The 24183-nt window shown below is 47.4% G+C and overlaps 1 protein-coding gene across 1 annotated transcript in view; it reads right to left on the reverse strand.

The window, feature by feature from the left end:
• Positions 1-1360: 1360 nt before the first annotated feature.
• The window catches only part of LOC104300150 (pre-mRNA 3'-end-processing factor FIP1-like), a 29720-nt gene continuing 6897 nt past the window's right edge, over positions 1361-24183 (reverse strand). The window contains exons 5-16 of the mRNA XM_054169374.1: positions 23420-23478; positions 22203-22313; positions 18630-18760; positions 17398-17522; positions 16201-16306; positions 14587-14785; positions 13200-13226; positions 10741-10798; positions 9947-10002; positions 8368-8566; positions 5874-6032; positions 1361-2349 (exon numbers count right to left, since the gene is read on the reverse strand). Coding sequence (XP_054025349.1) covers positions 2217-2349; positions 5874-6032; positions 8368-8566; positions 9947-10002; positions 10741-10798; positions 13200-13226; positions 14587-14785; positions 16201-16306; positions 17398-17522; positions 18630-18760; positions 22203-22313; positions 23420-23478 — 1363 coding nt within the window. The 3' untranslated portion in view covers positions 1361-2216. The remainder of the gene's footprint in view (positions 2350-5873; positions 6033-8367; positions 8567-9946; positions 10003-10740; positions 10799-13199; positions 13227-14586; positions 14786-16200; positions 16307-17397; positions 17523-18629; positions 18761-22202; positions 22314-23419; positions 23479-24183) is intronic.

The raw sequence follows: 24183 nt of genomic DNA on the forward strand, positions 1-24183 counted from the left end.
CTTCACCAGAACGTCCTCCTAATTTAAGTGTTGTTTCCATGATCAGCTTGTTAATAGATGTTGAATGTTTTAATGCCTTTATAAATTATTGTGATATTACTGAAAACCATGGATTAGAGGTGGGTGTTTTTTTAACCTTTCTTTCCAGTCTCTATCAGCTGACAGCCCCAGAATCAGTCACCTCAAAAGGAGGTGGGACTTGTAAAGCAGAAAATAACAGCAAGACTGCTTCTTCTGAGCTGGGAGCTGGGCCATCCTGCCATCTTCTATGGTTGAGACCGAGTCAAAAACACCTGAGCAAACATAAATCCCACAAACCATTTCTCTCAGTGCTGGGTCAACAGTTGGACTTGATGAGCTTTAAGGTCTCCAACCAAAACCATTCCATAGTTGAATTGCATCCCTGCAGGCATGTCTTGAATCCTTCTTACCAGTTTTGTTGTGGTATCTCTTCTGCCCCCATCACAACTGGCTAAAACCAAGCTCAGCCCCAGTTCCTGCAAGCTATGGGACAAGCAGAGCTGGACCCCACCATCCTGCCTTCAGGAGAAGCATGCCAGATCTCCCCTCATTCCACCTCCTCAGGGCCAGGCCCTGGGATTGCCACAGCCCTTCTCTCATTTATGCCCAGACCGGCAGCAGCTGAGATGCCCTGCTGCTGATCCTAGTGCTCCAGCACAGCTCTGACCCAGCTGCAGAGGGAGGAACACTTGGAAGCTTCATCCTAGGTGCCACCCGTTCACTCTGGTTCTGTTCACGCCTCCCCACCGCACTCCTATCTCCCATGGTCCCAAAGCACATGAAAAAGACTGTGTTAACCCCCCAAATCTAAAGAAATCCCCCCTGCAGGTTTGGCAGTTAAATCACTCACCAAATGTCACTGCAGAGGAACTGTTAGTGTGGTGCTTCACAGGTTGGAGTCTCTGAGGCTTCACAGGACACTCAGACTTGAGAGCACAATACACAAACCCCAGAACACTTCAGAACCAGAGTATTTTAGGGCAAAGATTTCAGACAGTTTTAAGTTAGAAGTCAAAAGCAGTGGAAGATACTTAAAAAATGAGACAGTTGTGGGCTGACACAAAGGGAGGTGCAGCATCTAAGCCCTACATAGATCCAAACCCCTCAAAATTATTTCCCCTGTTCTTCCCACCCCAAAATCTCTCTGTTTACTCCCTCCCCACCCAATACTAAGTCCAAAAGAACTTTGGAATTCAACTGGATTTATTTGGAGCTCTAGGGGGAAGGAATGTGTGGCACAGGAGTGTGGGTGAGAACCAAAACCAGAAAGAAGCCAAGCCCAGGAGGGCAAGCTGCCAGGTGGGACTTCACCTTCTCTACTGCACTGGGTTCTTCAGCTCTTAGTAAAAACAAAACCAAGTTAGTCAGATCTCATCACAGAGAAATTCATGCTCTGGGTCTTCAGTGGGTTTCCCACCTTGCAACATATGACAGAACTATTTTTAGTTAAAAAAACAAAACAAAGCACACAAAAAGCAGCCAGGTTTGGAGTCTTTGCACACCCTGTGTAAACACACGATAGCTTCTCAAAGCCATCAGAGCAAGGCAGGAGCTTGTGTCCCACCACTGGAAGCAGTTCGTCCTCCTCCTGTGCTGCCCATCTGGCCATGGAGAAATCAGGAGGTGGTTTTGTGCTCTAAAGAAATTTATTTGGGGATGAGACTTTTTCCACTACTAGAAGCCAGGCTCTAAGCTGGCTCTCAGGATCCTAAATCACACCTTTCTTTGGACAATAAATCTTGAGTTGCACTTACTGTCCTGTTTTTCAAAGAGGAATGATGATGATGATGAAAAAAAAAAGGCCATAATAAAAACTGTGACCTAAACGTGTTAGTTTCAGCTGAAGCCATCTTCCATCAGAAACCATAGGATCTGACACAGCAAAGTTCTCTCCAGGGATGCTTAGGAGTAGCTCAGTGCTTGGGATCTCAGGACTGCTGTAGTTTGTCTTGTATCAAAAAGAAAACCCAACAAAAGTCGAAGCGCACCTGCAAGCCTCCACTCTCCACCCCCTGCGAGGTGCACTGCTGCTCACCCAGAGTCAGCCTCTCTCTCCCCTTGGAAAGAAAAATAATAATACCAAAAAATAACAACAATAATAAAAAAAAGTCAAAATCAAAGCCTCAAACCAAACCATCACCACTGCCGCGCTGGTTCCAACGGAGCGAGTTCCTGCTGAGGGCTGCAGGTGATGGTTACTCCTTGGCATCCTGCTCCTCTCCTTCCTGGGCACCGTCCTCGCTGGCCTCCTTCTCCTCCTTGCTGCGCTTGTTCTTTTTGTGCTTGTGGCGCCGGTGACTCTCCCCCTCCTCGCTCTCGTGCTGCTTGCTGTGGTGGGGAAGGAAGGGGAGATAAGTTCCACCAAGTTCCACCACAGCCTGCCTCATCATGGCACAGGCCTGAACACACCAACGCTGCATGTGGAGGGAACAGGGCAGTTTGATCTGCAAGAAGTAGCAGGCAGAGCAGAAGTGCAGAGGACATCAGGAACCCAGGGAAAGGCTGGGCTGTTTGTCTGTGATGATCTGGTGTCCCACAGGGATGAACCCAGAGCAGGGCCTACAAACCATGGGAGAGGGTGGCTCTGCACCATGCACTGCCTCAGCACACGGCTTCAGCAGGTAGAGAGTGAGACAGATGCTGTCAGGAAGATCCCAGGGTGGGTTTTATGAGCAATCACAGCTTTTCGTGTGGAAAAACCTTTAAGATCATTGCGTCCAGCTATTCTCTAGCGCTGCCAAGTCTGGTGCTAAACCATGTCCCTCAGCAACACATCTCTCTGGCTTTTAAACCCCTCCAGCAATCTGAATTCAACCACCTCCCTAGACATTCTGTTCCAAGGGTTGAGAAATCCTTTCAGTGAAGAAGCTTCTTCTAATGTCCAACCTAAATCTCCCCTGGGGCAACTTGAGGCCATTTCCTCTTGTCCTGTCACTTGTTCCCAAGGACAAAAGACCAACTCCCACCTAGCCACAAACTCCTTTCAGGGACTTGCACACAGCAAGGAGGTCTCCCCTCAGCCTCCTTTTTCCAGGCTGAACCAACCCAGTTCCCTCAGCTGCTCCTCACCAGACCTGTTCTCCAGAGCCTTCACCAGCTGTGTTGCCCTTCTCTGGACCTGCTCCAGCACCTCAATGTCCTTGGAGTGAGTGGCCCAGATCTGTCCTTCCCACTCCCAAGGAAGCTCTAACAAATTTGACACATCTTGAACTTCAATGTGAAACACTAAATCCAGGAGGTGTTTGAAACCTTCAGTTCCCTTAAGACCTCAGGAAACCCCTGGACCAGAGGCAAGAAAGGGATTGATGAGGCAGATTCTGTTTCTACTTCTGCAACCAACCTATCACTTGACTGGCTTTGTGCTTTAAAACTCTACCTCCTCACTCAGAGCTGTTTTCCAGGTGCAGCTGGTGAGCTGTGGATGTTTAATGTGGGATTTCTGTGATGTGGGAGAGATCCCAGCCAGAAGCAGCTCTGATGAGGTGGTGCAAACCTCTGAGCCCTGCTACTGCCCACAGCCTGCTGCAGCATGGACACACAGCCTGCCCAGCAGCCCCACATCCCCGGGGATGGAAGATGGGAGCTCTGGTTGGGCCCACTCTGGTCCTTGGTCCTCAAGCATACAATTCTTCCTCCTAAGGCTGAAAAACCAGGTGAGGTCTCTAGAGCTGACTGTGATGTGGAAGTAGCAGGATTCAAACAGATCAGGTGATCACAGGAAGATGTCTGGGCACACAGGACAGACACACAGCTCCACCAGTGGGGACGGTCAGGTGTACAGACAAATTCTTGCCACATCTGGATGCCAGTTTAGCAGAGACAGCCCTAACTGGCTGAGCCACTGAAGCCCAGGAGTTGAGTCATTTTCTGAATTGTTTATTAAATGGTTTCACAGTTGTTGAGGGGGAAGAAAAACCAACCAGGCTGTTGCCTCCTGCTCCTCAGCACATCTCCAGCCACCTGGTGGACAGCACCATGGTGGTGGCTTATGCTTCAGCAAAGTGACTGTCCTCTTATATTGAAAGCAGCATCAGGGATTTCCTTCAGACTGGTCAAGCTGTGGAAACTGGAACCTACAAGGAAACCCTTTCATCTTCCTGCAAATGCCTTCAACAGGCTCAGCTCTCACAGTGCCTCAGGGAGCCCCTGCTCATCCATTTGTTCTGGCTAACGAACACTCTCCACCTCACCACTCTCAGCAAGACACAGAGCACCTATGTGTGGTTTGAGGCACAGGGGATAAGTCACCTCACTACTACCTCATGCTGTAGCCTAGCTCTGGAAATCAAGCCCTCAGGCAGGCTCTGATGTTGCTTTACTAGATTCCATCCTGTTTAAGCAGTCAGGTTTCTAACACTGGGTTTCAATTCTGAGCAGAGGAAGCTGAGAAATAACCCTTAAAGCTATTGCCTTCTTAGTCTGGTATCAGCTCAGCTTCCATTTGGTTTGTTTTCAGTTCTGAAGCCTTTCTTCCCATCCCTTTGTTCCCAACCCGTCAGCAATCCATCCTTTCTTCAAAACGTATTCATCCCCTTAGGGACAAGAGCAGCCTTTTGCCTCCAGCCACTGTGTAGGAGTTTTTCTGATAACAGTTTCAAAATGAAGGTAAATTACCAACAGAGCTGGCAGGGGTTTCATCTGAAAGAAGGAAGTTGAGGCACCAAAAACCAGGGAGCAAGTCTGCTCAAGCCATTACCAGGATGTGAACTGAAACAGCAGCTGAGCCTTGCCTCAGAGCAGTGACAAGAGGAATGCTCTCACAGGAAGATCATCTGCAGCAAATCCATTTTCTCCAGAAAAGCTTTGATTTTTAGGACATCCTGCTCTGCTCCAAGTGTTTCAGGTCTGCCCAGATCATCAGCAACCTCACTACCACAAGCGCTGGACACAGCTCTGATCATGCAGCCTCCTGTCCCAAGGGGAAATTTCAGATTACAGGTTGAAGGAAGCTCTTCTCAAAACACAAAACTCGACCAGAAGCATGAGTGTCCTGTGCCGGTGGCAGGGATCTGCCACCCTGCATGCTGCCTAATTGAGACCTTACCCACACCAAGGGCTCCCCTCCCTGTTCTGCCTCCTGCCCAAGTATCTGCCCCAGAGCACTTTTTCTTCCTGCATGTCACAGCTCAGGACAGCAGCAGCCAGAACAACCAGTTTGGGGGTGCTAGCAGGTGAAGAGCTGGACATGAGCTGGCACTGTGCACTCACAACCCAGAGCCATCCCAGTCCTGGGCTGATCCCCAGCAGCATGGGCAGCAGGTGGAGGGAGGGGATCCTGCCCCTCTGCTCCACTCTGCTGAGACCCCACCTGCAGTGTTGGGGCCAGCTCTGGAGTCCTGAGCACAGCAGAGACATGGAGCTGTTGGAGCAGGGCCAGAGGAGGCCACAGCAGTGATGGGAGGGCTGGAAGCCCTCTGCCGTGAGAGCTGGGTTTGTTCAGCCAGGAGAAGAGAAGGCTCCAAGAAGACCTTAGAGCAGCCTTCCAGGAGAGGGGATACAGGGGAGCTGCAGAGGGACTTTTTACAAAGGCATGGAATGACAGGATGAGAGGTGATGGCTTCAAAGTGGAAGAAGCTGGATTTAGATTAGACATTAAGAGGAAATTCTTCCTCATCAGGGTGGTGATGCACTGGAACAAGTTGTCCAGAGATGTGGAGGCTCCAACCCCAGAAGTGTTCAAAGCCCGTTTGGACAGGGCCTTTAGCAACCTGATCTAGTAGGGTGTGTCCCTGCCCATGGAAGGGGGTTGGATCTTTAAGGTCCCTTCCAACCCAGGCCTGGGGCTAGAGCGTCACCCTCTGCGATTCTGTGTGTCCCCAGCAGCAGCCCAGCCGAAGCCCAGCAGCTCTCACCGTCGGGAGGACTTATGCTTGCTGCTCTCCTCCTTGTCCCGGTGCCGGCGCTCCCGGTGCCGGTCCTCGCGCTCGCGGCTGCGGTCCCGGCTGCGGCGGTAGTCGCGCTCGAAGTCGTAGCTGCGCTCGCGGCTGTAGTAGCGGTACCGCTCGTCGTCACTGCGGGGCGGGAGCGAGGAGTCAGGCAGGGCAGCCGGGCACAGCGACCCCACCCTCACCAACCACACCTGCAGAGCACACGGAATGCCAGCTTCCCGGGGACCCCAAGGACCACCTGGCCCGGCCTTTCGAGGCGATTGTGTAGTTGAAAGGAACTGGCCCAGCGCCCTGTCAGGCTGAGTCTTAACACTGACCAGTGTAGAGGAATCCATTGCTTCCCTTGGGAGATGATTCCAGCGTCTCTCTGTTCTTAGGGAAGCATTTTCTTCTGGAGTCCCATTGGAATCTCCCCAGCAGTAACTTGTACCCTTTGCCCCCAGCCCTTTTCCATCTGACTCCTGGTAGCCACCCTTTATGTACATCTCCCACCTCTTACTCCAGCAACATGGATTTTGTGATGCTCCTGAAAGAACCTGTAATGATGAGCTGCTGCTGCTCACTGAACCCAGGCTGTGACCCAATCCATTTGTCACCATCAAGAAATAACTTTCTCCACTGGACTATTACAGAGCTGGGAAGCCCAGACAGTTGAATACCATGGATTTGCCAAGGGAGTACCTTAGCAGCAGGCATGTGGCCAATGTTTCAAGGCTTTTGCTCCCCCAGTCCTGGAATATGCCCAAGACATCCAAATATCTTGTTCAGAACCAACAGAAACATGCTCCTCTTACCATTCCACCTCCCCTGGTGCTGGGTTTTACCTCCCAGTGCTTTTGTTGCAGATAACCTGTAACTCTCTTGTGTGAGTTACACCGAGGGATCATTTTCTTCCCCATGAGTTCAAAACTCTAAGAACAGCTGACACGGTCTCTCTGTCTACCCCTACCTACCTGCTGAAGGCACCTCATTTGATCCACACAGATGAGTGAGAGTGATGTATCCCTAATCCAGACCCATCCCACACTCTCCTCTACACCTCACAGCCCTTACTCAACTTCTGAAAGCCAAAGTCTAAAAGGTTACAAGTCCCACTGTGGGAAACAATATTCAGACTCTGAGAAATGAAGTCTGAAGCATCACTCTTAACACTCATGGGGCTTGGTCTAGACAACCTTAAAAGGCCCCTTCCAACCCAAAGCATTCCATGATTCTGTGGAATCAAGCTAGACAAATAAGGTCCAGTATCAATCACCTGGGAGTGCCCCACAGGACTCCATGGAGGACAGCTACCTGCCCCGATCTCAGAGGTCATCATGCTCCAGAGCTCTCAGCAATGCCAACAATCTGCTCAGTAGTGCTGTCCACAGGACTTGGCAGCAGCACCAACCTGCTCAGGAAGCGTGGGAGTCTGAGCTCTCCCAGCTGCAGCAACTTTGTCTTCTCTCCTATTCCTCCTCCTTTCACCCACAGTGCCCACAAGTTTGTCAGGAAAAAAAAAGTAGAAATGGGGGGAAGAGCAAAGATTAGGAAAATGCTTCCCTGTTTGCTCAGCCCCTGGGCAGGGAAGTTCCCCAGCAGGAATGTGCATTCTGAGCGTGTTTGGAATGACTCTTGGTATTTCTGAGATGGCAAAACACTGACGCTGCCTGTGACAGTGAACCAGTAAGTGATGGTTTTAGAGCCTCACAGCCCAGCCTTCAGCACTCTAGATCAATGCTGGGAGGTTGAAAGGCTCCCTCCCCAAGTGCTCCCAGCACTGCTGTCACCAGAGATCACACCAGTTCCCACCAAAGAGGCTGTCCCCAGCACTGCCACAGAAATGTCTGGTTAAGGATTTCCAGGTTCTGGTGAAGGGCACTCCTTGCTCCAGGAGTCCCTTGCAGCAGAGCTGAGCAAAGCAGGGTGGTTTTGCCTTTGATCTGACAGCTGTGTTTAGGAGACATGAAGCAGCAGCTCCTGAGACACTTCACACTGAGTATCTACTAGACAGAGGGGCTAGCTCGTGTACTGGCCTCACATTACAGGTGAGAGCAAGTGTAACTGGTTCTGCTGGGTTTAAACAAAAAACAGCAACAGGAGGCCAGCCAGCTCCTAGTTTGTCCTCTGGTTATTGACCCAAGGTATCCCTTCCCTAGACATTTCAGCAATTATACTGGCACTGAGGGTGGCAGAGCACTGGAGCAGGCTGCCCAGAAAGGTTGTGAAGCCTCTGTCTCTGAAGGCACTCAAAACCTGCCTGGATGTGTTCCTGTATGATTTACTCCAGCTGATCCTGCACTAGCTGGGGCTCCGGATTCTTCAGAGGTCCCTTCTAACCCCCACCACACCTGGGATTTGGGGATTCTGTGGTAACCAACGAACCCATCCCTTGATCAGACACCTTCTGGGGCTGCAGGGCAGCGCCAGAGCTCCCGGCTGGGCGGCAGTGAGCAGGCTGTGGGAGCCCAGCACTCACTTGTTGTACTCGCTGGTGGTGGGGGTGCGGTCCCGGTCTCGCTCGCGTTCCCGCTCCCGCTCCCGTTCCCGCTCCCGCTCGCGCCTGGAGCCCGAGTACTCCCAATGGCTGCTGCTGGAGCTGCTCGTGCCTTTGTCCACCGTCGTCACCCAGGGCGTGTGGGACGTGGAGATGGGCGGGTAGCTGATGAAACCTGAATCTGCAGCGAGAGAGCACAACCCTCCTCATCTGAAGCACCTTTCCAAAACACCCTCGGGAGGTACAGCAGAAGCCAAGGAGACAACAGCCCAGCTCCCTCCTGTCCTCACTCTCCCTTTGCACTTTCAGCAGTTGGTAGGAACGTGTAGACACCTTTTCCCTCAGGAAAGGTGAATACAGAGATTTACAAACATCACAGCAACATCTCCCCAGCACATTCCTGCGAGGGCTGTGCACTCCCCCAGCTCCTGCTATCCAGGTCCTGCTAGAAGGTCTCCACTGAGAAAGCTTTTAGCCCATCCCTCTCAGACATCCTGGCTTGCGGGGCAAGGTGCCTGCAGTGCTGAGACTGATGAATTTGGTCAGCCCTAGACTCTAGGGCTAGCCACACTTGGAAGGTCTCACTTCTCACAGGTACCTTCTGGTCTAAGGTGGTACCTGGGGAAGGAGCGAGGGACACAAACTGTTAATCAAGGATTATGCAGGATCCAGGACATGGTTCAATGGCCGTGGTGGTGTTAGGTTGCCAGCTGGACTTAATGATCTTAGAGGTCTTTTCCAACCACAACACTTCCATGAGCCCAGAGCCATCAGCACCTCCTCATCCAGATGCTGGCCTGCTAGGGCCTGCTCAGCTGGACCAGTGAGGGCATGTCCCAGAGAGAACCACCTGTTGGAAGGCAACATGAGACAGCACTTGAGCCTCCCGTTTCTCATGAAGGCCCCACACTGCCCACTCCTCCAACCACCTCCTGCAGAGGTGACAGCATGGTGCTGCTTATCATGCTGTCCATCCTGCCTGTCACTGCTCAGCACAAGGAAGAGTCACTGCTCCATGTGCTGGTCACTAAGGAAAAGCGAGGACATGGACATTGCTGGCAAGCCCGGGACAGGGAAGGAACTCTGGAATTCTGGCACTGCCTCCACCATTACAAAACAAAGGAGACAGAAGTCTGCGTGTGCCCGCAGGCAAAGGAGATGATCCAGTGGGGGAGGAGGGCATTCAAAAGCTCAGGGAGGAGATGGGAAGCTGAGGGTGTGGGGAAAAAGAAGAAAGCTTGAGGGAGTGTGAGCAAATGTGTGCAAACAAGGACAAGAAGGTGTTGCTGAGGCACATGGGAAACTGCTCTGTTGCTGGACATCTGCACCAAAAAAAGTGATCTGAGGCTTTAGCACTCAGCTACAAAACTGCATCCACCAACACTACAAAGCACTCGCTTGCCAGACATTCTGTGGTGTCATCAGTGACTGGGATAGTCTGGGGCACAAGCAGGACCCTACAGCTAAAGCAAACATGATGTCCATCAGCTTAGGGAAGGCCTGAAACACCAAGTACAAGAGAAGAGATGAAGCAATTTGACTTGTTATCTACAGTGCTCACCTGCAGAGTTGTAGCCAAATGGTGGAGGCTGCCTGTTGTTGTAGCTGGCTGGTTGGCTGTGGGGAGAGGAGAGGACACACATTACTAACACCAGTGACCCCCCCTGCAGGTACCTCTGTGCTGTAAGCTCACCCCATTTTTTCTAAAGGTCTGTGGCAAAGCTATGGTTTCAAGTCAATCTGTTTCTGGTGAGACAGGAACAGGCTGCCCAGGGAAGTTGTGGAGGCTCCAAGCCTGGACGTGTTCCAAGCCAGGCTGGATGAGGCCTTGAGCAACCTGGACTAGTAGGAGGTGTCCCTGCCCATGGCAGAGGGTCTGAAACTAGATGATCTTTAAGGTTGCTTCCAACCCAAACCTATGATTCATTTTGCACTGCAAACAACCAGAAGCTCATACAGGTGCAGTTGCTTTGCCTCAGCTTCTGTATCTGCTGTACCTCAAGTGCTTGTCCTGCTCTACCCCTCCCTGCCCTAAATCAGGCAGAATCAGGCACTGGGAAATAGCCAGCCCTGACAAAGTACCTGGAGACCTTTATAGAAAACATCAGGCCTAACATAACCTGCTCTCCACTGCTCTGGATAGACCCAAGGACTGACCTAACTTCCACTGACTCTTTCCTGTGTCATGAATACACCACATCAAGGTGCAGATTCCCTACAGAGTATTCCCTATGGGCTCTGCTCTCAACCCTCACCCCAATCCATCACCAGACTAAGAATTTCTAACCCTGATTTGAGACTTATCCTCCTCCTCTCCTCCTTATGAAGGCTGGCTCAGCCCAGGTGTGGTCTTACCCATCCAAGGTTGGAATGAGGAGAGCTGGTGGTGGTGCCAGAGGAGGCGGGAACAACCCTAGACACAGAAGTAGAAGTCATCACAAGGATCTCTCAGCTCCCCATGAGGGAGCAAGACTTCATTGCTGTTTACAGTTCATAGCAGTTCAAACATCTTTTTACTCTAAAAAAAGGCCCAGTTTGTAATTTTTCCCTCAGGGTAGTATCTACTACCAGAATTAAAACCCTACAGCTATGTTAGCTCTGGAGGGGCATGGAAAGTAAAACAAAGGAAGAACTATCTTTTGTTTTGGCTTGTTCATCTTAAATGTAAGATTAAGTAAGGAGTAAACATTAACCCTTGCAGTCCTGTGGAAGACAAAGATCTTGGGATGCAGACAGGTTGCACCTACTGCAAAGGTTTTATTGATCTATTGAGCAGAACGTTGTCTCCTGCAAAGCAGGTAACAATTCACTGGTTTGGTTTGTCTATAAAGGAAGCCAATTTTGTGAGCTCAGACATTTAAAAACCATGAGGACACAGCAACAACAATGAACAGAGTTGTCTGAAAGGTCTGGCATTAAACATGAGCCCAGAGTCAAACACATGGTGAGTTGGTATACAAAACCACAAGGGACCATCTTCAACAAAGCAGAATTCAGCAGCACTTTATGAAGGCCATTTCCAGAAAGGACATAAACCTTGGAAGCCAAAGGCCTCATGACCAACCTGAAAGTGAAAGGCATGCTGACTGCTCCTAAGGGAGCTTCTTGAACTTGTTTCCATAACCATAAGCAATCATTATTTCTGTAGGCAGCTATCAATGCCAACAAGAGCAGACTAACCACCCAGTGGCTTGACTTTGCATAGCAATTCCTCTGTTTAGTATTGAACAGCAAAAATGGAGAATCAAACTGCACTGATAACAAAGACAGGAATCATCTGTCTCTCTGCAGTCCTTTATATTGAGACTGGCAGCTACAGGTTCCTTTTCAAGTCAAGGGAGTTGAACCAGCAGTCATTGAAACTGTGGGACAGTTCATCACCTCTCCCTCTGAACACCTAAAATAGGTCAGAAGAACCTCTCCCTAGAAGTGCCTCACTGCAAAAAGAGCCTGAAGTATCCAGTGGAGATCTACACTGTGAACTAGTTGGGAGACACATTGCACTCTTGGATACTTTTCCCCTCCTCTTCCTAAGATGTTCCAATAAAATGCAATGCCTAGAGCATTTCAATCACACCTGCTCACCAAGAGCAAGTTCTTCAAAGCGCTGCGATGATAAGCACCCAACTTCGATGCTGCTGGATCGCCATGATCGTAGTTAGCAGGTCTTTTCCCTCATCTCCCTTTCCAACCCAGCAACCTGAAGTGGAAGTACTTTGGAACAGCCTGGTCATCATGTCCACCTTCCTCCTCCCAAACAATCTGAATCTAAATGCATTTGACTAGCAGCTGGGCACTGCAATGGCAACAGACAAGATCAGTTTGTGTCCAGTTGCACTATAATATGGTTCTTCTACACCTGAGCTTACTATGAGTAGGTACTTTCTAGTACAAGATGAAAAACAGCTCTGAAATATTACTGTACACCGAGAGGAGAATGAAAAGTGGCATTTTAAGTGACTGAGAGACTGCCTTGCAAGTGCAAGGTTTTCCATAGCTCCATTTAGGAAGCTCAAGGCAGAGCATAAATACAAAGGCATGGACACAATAGTTGTGTATCAAGTCCAACATGTATGACACACAGTGAGGGCAAGACCCAAGTGCTTTAGGCACAGAACATCTGAGTACATGGACCAATTGTCCAGCACAACAGAGGCAGTGGCCTGACTGCATGTACATGGTCACCACCATGGATTTTCACATGTATGGCATCTGGTCACAACTCTCACTCCAGCTGGTGTGCTGCACAAACAGCTACATCTGGGACTAGGCAAAATTTCCAGAAGGAAAAATAAATTCCAGCTAGAAGAAAGTCTGTTTTATAGCAGCTCTGAATTTGTGGGGCTCTTAACTCAGGCACAGGATTGACTGTTACATTTCTCTATTAGCATTCACCATCCTCACTGCACACCAGGGAGCAAAGGCTTCTGATGGAAATGGCATTTGTTCTGCTCAGTCTCCTCCTCCCAGCTGCCATACAAAGCATCAATTTCTCACTGTGCAAATGCCCTAAGAAGAACTAAACCATTTCACATGGAACTAAGTGGCTTTTGCTATCTGAAGTTCTCCATTTCACTTCCTAAACTGATCTTCAGAGACCAAACAAGATGGCATTAAGAAGTGCTACAGATTATTATTTATTAGGTCCACAATACGAGGTAAGCAGCTGGAGTTCAACACTGTGCTGGAGATTATTAGCCTTAAATCAGGCTTTAAAATGGGCCTTGGTGTCATATTACTTAATTCAAACACTCAGAGAGGGCCATCTGTGTGTTCAGAATCACTGCTGTTACTAAGAGCAAGTTAAGACCTACCTGGAATAGGACCGGGTGGTGGCAGACCTATGGAGACAAAGAGGCAGAACAAGTGAGGACAAGAGGAAAGCACATCATTGCTGCACCTCAAGCTAAACCTAACACCACACTTTTGAATAAAACCCCATGTATCTGAGCAAAAAGACCAGCAGAAAAATCAGTGCTGTTAAGCAGTAATTAGCCTACCAATCTAATTTTTCCTAATGATGATCTCTTTCCTTTTCATGTTACAGATAATTTTAAATGTTGCTGCCCTCTTGCACTAGAGAATTCCTTTATCCAGGAGCATCAACACACAAACAATTGATTTGGCTTCAGAACAACTGAAAGGGCTGGAGAGCAGATCCTGCTGCAGGTGCCTGTGGGTCTTTTTCCTTGTTTGTTATTGGTTGTTCTAAGGTTTATTTTTTAAACTTAATAAACAGTGCAGTCATAACTGCAAAGTGAAATCAGTCACCCTGGTGAGCAACCAAAAAAAACCAAAACAACAAGCGAGGACTGGAGCTTCTCTCCGAGGAGGAAAGGCTGAGAGCCCTGGGGCTGTTGAGCCTGGAGAAGAGCAGCCTGAGAGGGGATCTGATCAATGCTCAGCAAGAGATAAAGGGTGAGGGGCAAGAGGATGGATCAAGACTTGTCAGTGGTGCCCAGTGACAGGACATGGGGCTCTGGGCACAAACTGGAACCCAGGAGGCTCCATATGAACAGGAGAAGAAACTTCTTTGGTGTGAGGGTGCTGGAGTCCTGGAGCAGGCTGCCCAGAGAATCTCCTTCTCTGGAGAGACTCCAAAACTACCTGGACATCGTGATACTGGGCAACCTGCTGTGGGTGCCCCTGCTTTAGCGGAGGGGTTGGACTGGATGATCCCCAGAGGTCCCTTAGAACCCTCACTCTGCTGGGATTCTGTAAGTGAACAATTTGTCTTGATTTTGCCAATCACTTTAATGAAAGGCATGGCTCACCAGCAAGTACCTCAGTAATAATCCTCCTCAGATTAAAAGCCTTGAGCGAGCTTTTTATTCTGCATGTGAAGTGGGTGCAAAATACAGGAGTTACTGCAGGAGGTGTTCCTGGTGACTTCTCAGAATCCTGGCCTCTGCCTACAGGACCATTTATCAATAAAGCAAAAGGATCAGTAACACCCAAACTAGAAACAAAGCCTAGAAGGCTGTTTTTTTTTCCAGGGAACAGCTGCCAGTTCATAAGCATTGAAGGGCAAATGGCTGATGGAGGCACTCAACAAACACTGGCCAGGCCCAAGGACCTGTTTGTTACCCAACTGCTTGACTGTCCTATAGCATTTAATAATCAAACCTTTGGCTTGCTCCAAGCCTGGGCCATTTTAACTTGCAGCCTGGGACTGCCATGTATTGCTGTGTGAGCACATACCTGGAGGATGCAGGGGAGGTGGAACAGAAGTAACTGGCGGAGGAGGATGGAGGAAGTGTGGTGGAGGTGGCCCAGCCAGCGGGGGAGGCGGTGGGCCTGCTGGTGGTGCAAATGGCTGTTGCTGAGGTGGCTGCTGGGGCTGTGATGGCTGCTGGGGCTGCTGGGGAGGTTGGGGCTTGTTTCCATGGTCTCCAAGGACCTTAGACGGAAGAGGAATAAGAAGAGAACTTTAATTTCTTTGCTCCTATGGCTAAGACCAAGCAGGCAGTACTGTGACACCTGGAAACCAGGCTGTGCTATACCCAGGGGTAAGAGCTTCCGGGAAAGAAGGAACGTTGAGCAAAACAATCACCACCCGTAGCAAGTTCTTCTTTCTCATCAGAGTAGATTCCAGCTGCACACATGATTGTGGAAGACAGTTTCAGTATTAGGAACATCTTCTATTCGTGGGAATTGCCACTGGTACAGGCTTTGGATTACAACCTGCCATATTTGAGGGTGACATAGTACTACTTCCTTTATTTTTTTCAACCCAATTTATCTTTCCTGAGAGCAGCGAGAGGCCAAATTCTGCTCTAGATTTGTGCCCACACATGTCAAAAGGAAGAATGGATTCACATCTGCCTGACAAAAGCAGGTGATGCACCCACTACTGCTGAAGAAATGATCAATACAGACACCACAAAGACCTGGAAATGCAGGTGTCAATGCTTGTAAGCAGAAGGAGCAACCATTTCCCTGCAAATTCCTTCTCACAGGCAAACTGTTTTTGGAGACGTTGGTGCCAGAATTCAGAAACTGACTACAAAAAAACAAAAAAAAAAAAGTGAAAACAAATCCAGGAATTGTGTCTAGAGAGAGGAAAGATTCCATATTTGTTTTTTTTCAGTAGGAGGAAGGTAGTTAAGAGAAGACCTCTTGGCAGATGGTCCTCAAATCCTACAGATAGCACCTTCCTACCTAGAAGCCAACCAGGACATTATGGTCATACACTGGATGTGCAAGATCAGAACAGAACACAGTTTTAAACCTCAGGCTTTTATTTCTTACACGGATAAGATCCAGTAACACAGGCCCACCCCAAGTCTGAAGCATAGGTGCATCTAATGATGCTTAAACTAAATATCACTTCCAAGTACAAAGAAACACAAGTCCAAAACTGAAGTCCTCCTTTGCAGACATGGATTCCAATACAACTGTGGAAAGGAAGGCAATAACCCAGCTAAGAGCCTTCCACCTACCCCAAGGAATTCATTGGGAGACTTATGAGGAAAGGAACTTGAGTGTTACCAATTAGATGGCGAGCTAGTCTGTAAAGGACAGTCTCTAGTTCCTAGTGAGATAAAGCTCAAAGACTTTAACTGAACCTGCAGAAGGTTAATTCAACACAGAGACACCTCGATAAGGTGACCCTGCTTTAGCAGGGGAGTTGAATTAGATGATGTCCAGAGGTCCCTTCCCACTGTGATTCTGGGATTCTGATATAACACCTACTGCTTTGCAGACAGAAAGTTACCTGGGAGGTCAGGAACAACAGGGATTTAGGGATTTGCTCAGCCTTCACTAGAAGAGCAGTAAAATTAGAAGTTTGCCAAGTCAGAACAAACCATGTACCTGAATTGGGTTCTCCTCAGAGGCATGCTTATCACGACGTCTTCCTTCTACTCTCCTGATGGTGCCTGCCTGCCCACCGATCACGTCGATGGTCCCACCCAGCTTCCTGGTACAAAGCAAAGGCATGAATTGTTAGGCTCAAAAACATCAGAAGGAGCAGTTTTCCCCACTAGCAGACCTTACTCTTTTCCACCCAAGAGAAAAACAACCCTCTCTTTACCAGTCTAAATGATTCTATGATACATCCAGATCCCAAAACTCTGGTTCTTCTGGTTTCACATGGCTTTGGCCTTGGTTTTTTATCAAAATCTTCAGAAAAGCCAAGTGGTTCTCCCAGCAGAGGCTGCCAATCACAATGACTCAATTGTTTTGCTCTGTCCAGCCTTATAGATGTCCTTTCTCACTGGAGAGCAGAACTAATTAGCACGTATGAAGCAGCCAGTACACCGGCTCAGAAACCAATTGCTCTTCTTATCAGCTGCCAAAAGTCTCATCCCCTTCCACTTCAAGAGGCAAAGATTAACATCGTGGGAATGAGAATAAGCCAAGTAAGCACAAGCAGACAGCAATGTAAGCCCTCAAAGCTCAGGTGTTTGCCTTGTTTCTTCTACTCCCAGAGACATGTCCCTTCAGCTGGGGGGTGGTATAGGTTTTCCCTCTCTGTGTTGCTCTGTACTGAGGGGATCACCAAGGAGAGGTAAATGGGGTGCACAATCCTCAGGAGAGCACTGCTTAAGAGGATAGTTAAATGAGTGACCACAGCAGTTTCCTTCAAGGTTTAGAAGCTTTTTCTCTTTCAGGCATCAGAGAATGGCAGGGGCTGGAAGAGACCTCTGGAGATCACAGAGTCCAACCCTCATGCCCCAGAAGGCTTACCTAGAGGAGGTCACACAGAACATATCCAGGTGGGTTTTGAATGTCTCCAGAGATAGGCTCTACCAACTCTGAGCAGCCTGTTCCAGTGCTCTGCCACCCTCAAAGTAATGAAGTTCCTCCTGATGTTTAGCTAGAACTTCCTTTATTCAAGTCTGTGCCCATTACCCTTTGTCCTGTCACTGGACACCACTGAAAAAAGACTGGCCTGCCCCATCCTCCTGACACCCACCCTTTAAGTATTTACAAGAAGGCCCTGGTAGATCCCAGCTATGCCCATGAAGACCAAGTTCATCCAAGCTTTATGTCAGGACCATCTCTTACCTATTGGGAGGAGGCCCAGCCTTCATGCGTCCTCCCACTAGAGCCAAGAAGTCTGTTTTGAATTCTGTTTTGATGATGTTGTTTTCCACCTCTTTCTCAGCATTTCCTGTTCTTCCTTGCTGAACCTTTGAAGGCAAAATGTAACACACAGGTTTAATGCTCTTCCTTCCAACTGAACAAACCCTTGGCAAAGGAAAAGGGCTCCCTTGAGGAACAATCACAGGGCTCTTGCCAACAAGGAACCTGCTCTTCAGTCAAAGCAGCAGACAGTTCTGTACACCAGCTAACTGTTCCAACCTCAGCTTCCTGTCTGCTGCCTCCTGTTAGAAGTCCAAAAGTGTACTTCATATCCTTTTTCAGGTAGTCACAGAATGTTATGATCATCCAGTCAACCCCCCTGCCAGAGTAGGATCACCTATACCAGATCACAGAGGAACGTATCCAGGTGGGTTTTGAGTATCTCCTGAGAGGGAGGCCCCACAACGCCTCAGGCAGCCTGTTCCAGTGTTCTGTCACCCTCACAGTGAAAAACGCTTTTCCTCACATTCACATGGAACTTCCTATGCCTCAACTTCCACCCATTGCCCCTTGTCCTGTCATTGGGCATCACCGAGAAGAGCCTTAAGTGAAAAGAGAAGAGTCCTTAACTCAAAACTGGAAATGGCAATACTTGCTGTATTTGGCTGAAGTTCTAACAGCTCTCGGCCACCCGATGAACTTCATAGATTCACAGAATGGTTTGGGTTGGAAGGGACCTTAAAGATCATAGGTAGGGACACCTCTCACTAGGCCAGATTGCTCAAGGCTTCATCCAATTTATGCAAAGGTTGGTGGCAAAGCAGTCTCCAAATACAAAAGGCAGCCACACAGCTGTAATAGTCATTAAAACCGAGCAGAACAGCCATGGGTATCCAGTTCCCCTCTCTACAGCTCTCATATCCACAGAACTTCCAAACAGTCACCTCTACTGCTGAGTAGCCTCCTCAGAATCAACTGGAAACTCACACAAGTTTTGGGGCTGTGGTGGTTCAAATCTGCCAGGCAGCTGGAACTGTTTGTTTGTTCCATAAAGATTTTCAGCAGAGACATCTGATCTTTAAAGGTACAGTTTTGTAGTACTCATCACCAAAAGGAAAACAGATATTAAGGTATCTTCTGCTCTTACTCTTGTCTCTGTGACTACCAAGTCCCAGCTTTACTGTAGCCATACACAGCAGTAACATGTCACCTACTGTGATCTTATTCTCCGTGCTGATGGGAGGAGCAGGATCCAGTCCCAGCTGAAGCCGTCGCTGCTTTTCACAGTAAGCTTTCCATGTTTCTTCATTGAATCCATAATTAAAGTAATCAGAAAGATCAGCACCTGCCAAAGGGAGCAGAAGTTAACACAGGGATTCTCACAGGTCTCATTCTCAAGCTGTCCTTTAACTGCTTAAATGGAGAAATAAGAAAACAGAAATCTTCTAGAGGGCACAGCTCCCTTTCCATCGTTCTGTCAGGAAGCTGCTGTGTGCCACAGTGGAGATGGTTGTCTCTTTTGGTGGCAGGGGGACAACAGCCTGAACAGTGGTGGGACCATTAGGGTCACAGAATCCAGCACATGTGCAGGCTATTAAGAGAGACTTGCAACCAATTGGTCACTAACTGGATCTTTTCAGACTGATTTCTTGCCAATTCTCCAAATAAGCTGAGTGCCGAGAGGAACACAGGAATGATGGTTCCAGATGCCAACACAAAACCAGCACTGGTGCCACAGAACCTTCCTCTTGGCAGAGTAAAGCCAACGTGTTCCACTCCTGACCTTTGCTGCTTTGAGAAGAGATTCTGGTACTCACCCATTTTGTGAAACACAGTCACAGAATCATTTAGGCTGGAAAAGATCTCCAAGATCATCGAGTCCATCCATTAGCCCACCACTGCCAGGTCACCACTAAACCATGTCCCTCAGCACCACATCTCCACAGCTTTGAAACCTCTCCAGGGACTGGGACTCTACCACTGCCCTAGGCAGACTGTTCCAGGGCTTAACAACCCTTTTGGGGAAGAAATAGTTCTGCATGTTCAACCTAAACCTCCTCTGGAACAACCAGAGGCCATTTCCCCTTGTCCTGTTGCGTCTTCCTTGGGAGAAGAGACAAATCCCCACTTGGTTCCAGCCTCCTTTCAGGGAGTTGTAGAGAGGGAGAAGGTCTCCCCTCAGCCTCCTTTTCTCCAGGCTGAATAACCCCAGTTCCATCAGCTGCTCCTCACAAGATTTGTGCTCTAGATCCTTCACCAGATTCTTTGCCCTTCCCTGGGCCTACTCCAGCACCTTGATGCGACATGGCTAAAGTGGAAGTTATTTATCGACACAGAGTACACAAGTTCAGTCATGACCCTAACCACAGCCTTCCAAGATCGTCATCTTACTTGGCAGCCTTCTGTGAAATGTGCTAATTCAGCATGAGCACTTCACAGCGAGAGGTGGCCACAGACTGCTTGCCAAGAAAACACATGCAGAGGGACAAACTCAACTGCACCTAACTCTGAAGGCTCACCTCGCAACAGGAAACATTACAAAGTATCTCTGTGCTCTGCTGAGGTGTCCCTCAAACATCCCACTCACAAAGCTACTCCTAGACAGACCAATTCTAAATGAAGGGGCTGATACATAAAGGCTGTACAAACCACTCTGACCGTGCTGAGCTTGGATCTACACAGCAAGGTTTAAGTTTATCTTCTAGGCAGGCTGCTCTTCCTGTCCTACCACCCAAACATGCAAATTGCCCCAGCACAGACTCAGCAACATGATATTTACATATCTATTTTATCAGCCTTTATTTCAGCCCTCTATCAGTTCTTCCATACTGTATTTCTTCTTCCTCTCACTTCAAAGAGATCCCAACCTGCTGAACAATTAACTGGCTATAAAGTTGAAAGGCTGTTGAGTAACAGGCTACTTGTTATCTAAAATAAACTTACACCTCTGTAGGCTTACAGGCTACACACTTGTGCAGACAGCTTCCCTCTACCTGTACTTCAACACTGTTTCAAGGCCAGTTGGCTTCATTTTGGTCCAGGGATGTCAGCATGACCACAATTTCTATGCTTTATCTCTGAACTTCACTTTGTTGCCTTCTTCTAATTTGTTTTCATACAGGCACTGGGAAATCCCCTGCAGAGGAAAGGCTATATGCTCTGTTACATTTGTACTAGCTACAGTGCTTCAGTACTGGTTTGATGCCATGATGTGCCCATGTAGTTATCAGCAGTTACACCGATGCCCTTCATTTCAGGTGGGCAAGAGCTACCAAAACACACCATAGACAACCTTATAAAAGCAGAACATACTCAACAGGCAATAAAAGAAAGTACAGGGGCTGGAAATGAGAATAATTCTGAGAAGAGGTAAGAGGAGTTTTTGCTTCAGATATTTAATTGTAGCAGTTTTTATGTAGCACAGCAAAGTCTGGTTCTCTTTAGTTCCTTCATTTCGTTTTGTATCGAACTCTGATAAACCAAATGGTTTATTTGTAGCACCTTAGAGCTGTGATGCAGGAATCACTTTTGAGCAGGAATCTCCCCAACAGTAATCAGGAAAAGAGACCATGTACATAGTAAAGCTGCTGTGCAAAGTACTTCTGGTCGGCATGGTCTAGACAATATTGTCCAGAAGACAGAAGTGGAGATTGCTCACTTGCAGTTATGCAGCAGGGGTAGAATCTAGTGCAGAATTAGGCAGCACAGCTTTTCTAAAAGAAAGACCTTAGTCCTTCCTGTCAGTCTAGACAGTGTTTTGCTGTCTTTTGTTCAACTGTTTGCAGCAGAACATTCAGCATAAGAAAATGGCTTTCCTATCATGACATGCTCATGTCGTAATTCCCACTATCAGTGACCTCTGCAAGAAGCACTGTCCTGCAGAAGGGTGGACATCCCAGAAACCACATGAGAAGGGTGCTCAGGGATGATTCTGAGTTTGGCCATGGAGAGACAGAGTAAGCAAAGTGCTATGTATAGAGAGGAGAGCAAACATCATCAACAGTCAATCTTGGTCCTACTCAACTGACTTTAAGGCCAACAAATATTATCATCTCGATATCATGGAATCACTTTGGTTGGAAAAGATCTCCAAGATCATAAAGTCCAACCATTATCCTAGCACTACCAGGTCACTGCTAAACCATGTCCCCCAGCACCACATCTCCATGGCTTTCAAACACCTCCAGGGATGATGACCCTAACACCACCCTGGGCAGCCTGGTCCAAACCTTTCCAACCCTTTACAGGGAAGAAATTATTCCTCATGTACAATCTAAACCTTCCCTGGTGCAGTTTGAGGCTATTTCCTCTCATCCTGTCACTTGTTGCTTGGAAGAAGAGCCCAACCCCTACTTGGCTACGAACTCCTTTCAGGGAGTTGTAGAGAGCCAGAAGGTCTCTCCTCAGCCTCCTTTTCTCCAGATTGAACAGCCCTGGTTCCCTCAGCTGCTCCTCACAACAACTGTTCTCCAGATCCCTGTATTGTACAATATACAACACTACAATTTTGTGGAATAGGTAATTAATAAAACCTTAAATAAAATGTTGTTCCCTCTGGGACTATTAAGTTACTGGAGGAAATGCAATCCAAGTTTAGGTAGAAGCATGGGTTGATAATCACTAAATGTCACTGATTGTCTGGACAGGCATCAGAGGCTGAGCAACAGGCATTCTTCTGACTTTCCTACTCCCTGGCAGCAACACATAGACAGAAATTACATGTGAAATCAAAGGGAGATAACTGAAACTGCAGAAAATATTTACCACAAGGAACTGTGAGGCCCCACCTGGTTTCCTCCATGGTTTGTCTTCAAATGAATCTAAATCCACTTCGATAACAGGCAATCCATTTATATTCCCTGCAGCATCTAAGTCAATACCTTTGGGCTGCAACTTGGCTTTGGAGAGAAGAGAAAGGAATTGCATTCAGAGTAGTAACAGTTTCATTCTCTAATTTACTGAGCAAATTACTCCAGTCAAAAAGAAAAGCGCTACTGTGAATTCATTGCTGGCTTTAGAACATATAGGGAGCAACAATCAACTTCTACCAAGAATTACTTTAGTCACTTTATAAGTAAGTATCCAGAGTATGCAGCTTTTGCAGGTGAAAAGCAGAGAAGCAAATCCAGCTCAGAATTTTGCTACAGATAGAGAAGTTTAATAAAGAATGCATCAAAATGACCCCAAATGAAAACAGAACTGATTTCCTACCTAGACAAAATTCTTCCTTTTCCCTCCCAAGATACACAGACTTTCTTACAAGAGATTTCTTCAGGATCAGTCTTAAATGGATTGTGAACTAACAGGACTCAGCAAAAATCTGGTGGGTAAAGGAACTTCAATTTGTTTTTATTTTGTCAATTAGAAAAGTAACTTCCATAAAGAAATTAACGGAAGGAAGTATGTGAAACCCGTGGAAGGAGAAAACCCAAGTTTCAATACACAGTATAAACTAAACTGAACAGAGGGGAAGGTTTCATCTGCAGAAACATGTAGCTGATACTCAAAGCCAGAGCTTACTTCTTTTAATATCTTACACTGCAAGTAGCTCAGTAATCTGACCAAGAAGTTTTTAACCAAGCTATTTAGACTGTTTGGCCCCAGTGAAACAAATAGTTTAGAAACAGTCTGGGGTTTTTTCACTATGGAAGTAATAATCAATATTTCCCCCCTCTCCCCAACTTAAATAGAATTATATTATAACAGAATTTTAGAATTACATATTTAGAATTTTAGAATTATGGATTTAGAATTGTGTAACATAACAGAGTAATAGAATCACATTATAACAGCTTGTTCAGTGAGGGGTAATTAAAGCTTGCCACTGCACCCTGGACCCCAAGACTATCCTGGAACCCACTTCCCTATTCCTAGTTTAAATAAAATGCACAAATTTTTATATCCTCCCAAACACAGGCCAAGATTTGCAACTGCTCTAGCTGTTAGATAAGGCACAAGTAAGTGAAATATTGCAGAAGCTGAGGGATAAAAACATCAGCAGTACCTGAAGCAGATGCTCCATAGCCTCTACCCGTTTTTAAGTTCAGATTCATAGGAGTTCCCCTGTATGGAAAAGAATCACTGCATTGGTATTTGAACAAGTCACTGGGATGAAGATTTTCAGGCAAAAGGTATTCAATCCTTTAGATGAAGCTTAACTCATTTGGGTTTACTCATACCTCTCTATGGTTTCCAGTACCAAGTCTCAACACTTTAAAAGTGAAATTGATTTGCCACAAAGTTTCTTTAACCCTTCAGAAATGTAGCAAAGAGTCACTGACCAGTAACAGAACCCAAGAGGACTGTGGAACCTGAGGGGAAAGGTTATTTCACACAGTGATAATTAGATGGAAGGGAAATCGTTGATGATCACAGAAGGAGGAGAGGAAGGTGGGAAAAGCAAGTTTTGAAAAGGATGTCTGAGCTAACAGATGGAGCTACTCGGTGTAATCCATCAGTAATCCGTCCTGAAACCACCTCTACAATAAGAGAAGGAAACTATCCATAAAGAGGAAATACTAGGGTGTGCTGTAAAGCAGGCAGGTGTCATTTCCTGACGGAAAAGGCTGCCAGCAGCAAGCAAAAGTGCTATCATCTTGTTTTAATTCAATGCAGATGAGGTAGAATTTGAAGTCAGTGACATAACTTCCTGGTTGGCAAAGCCAGCCTCACCATTTTTGAATTGTGAGGGGGAAAAAAAATTACTAAATGTCACAGCTTATGAGAATTTTAATAAATGCAGATTTGGGTTCTTGAAGCTGTCACAGC

This window comes from Dryobates pubescens, chromosome 18, assembly GCF_014839835.1.
Source record: "Dryobates pubescens isolate bDryPub1 chromosome 18, bDryPub1.pri, whole genome shotgun sequence".
NCBI lineage: Eukaryota > Metazoa > Chordata > Aves > Piciformes > Picidae > Dryobates > Dryobates pubescens.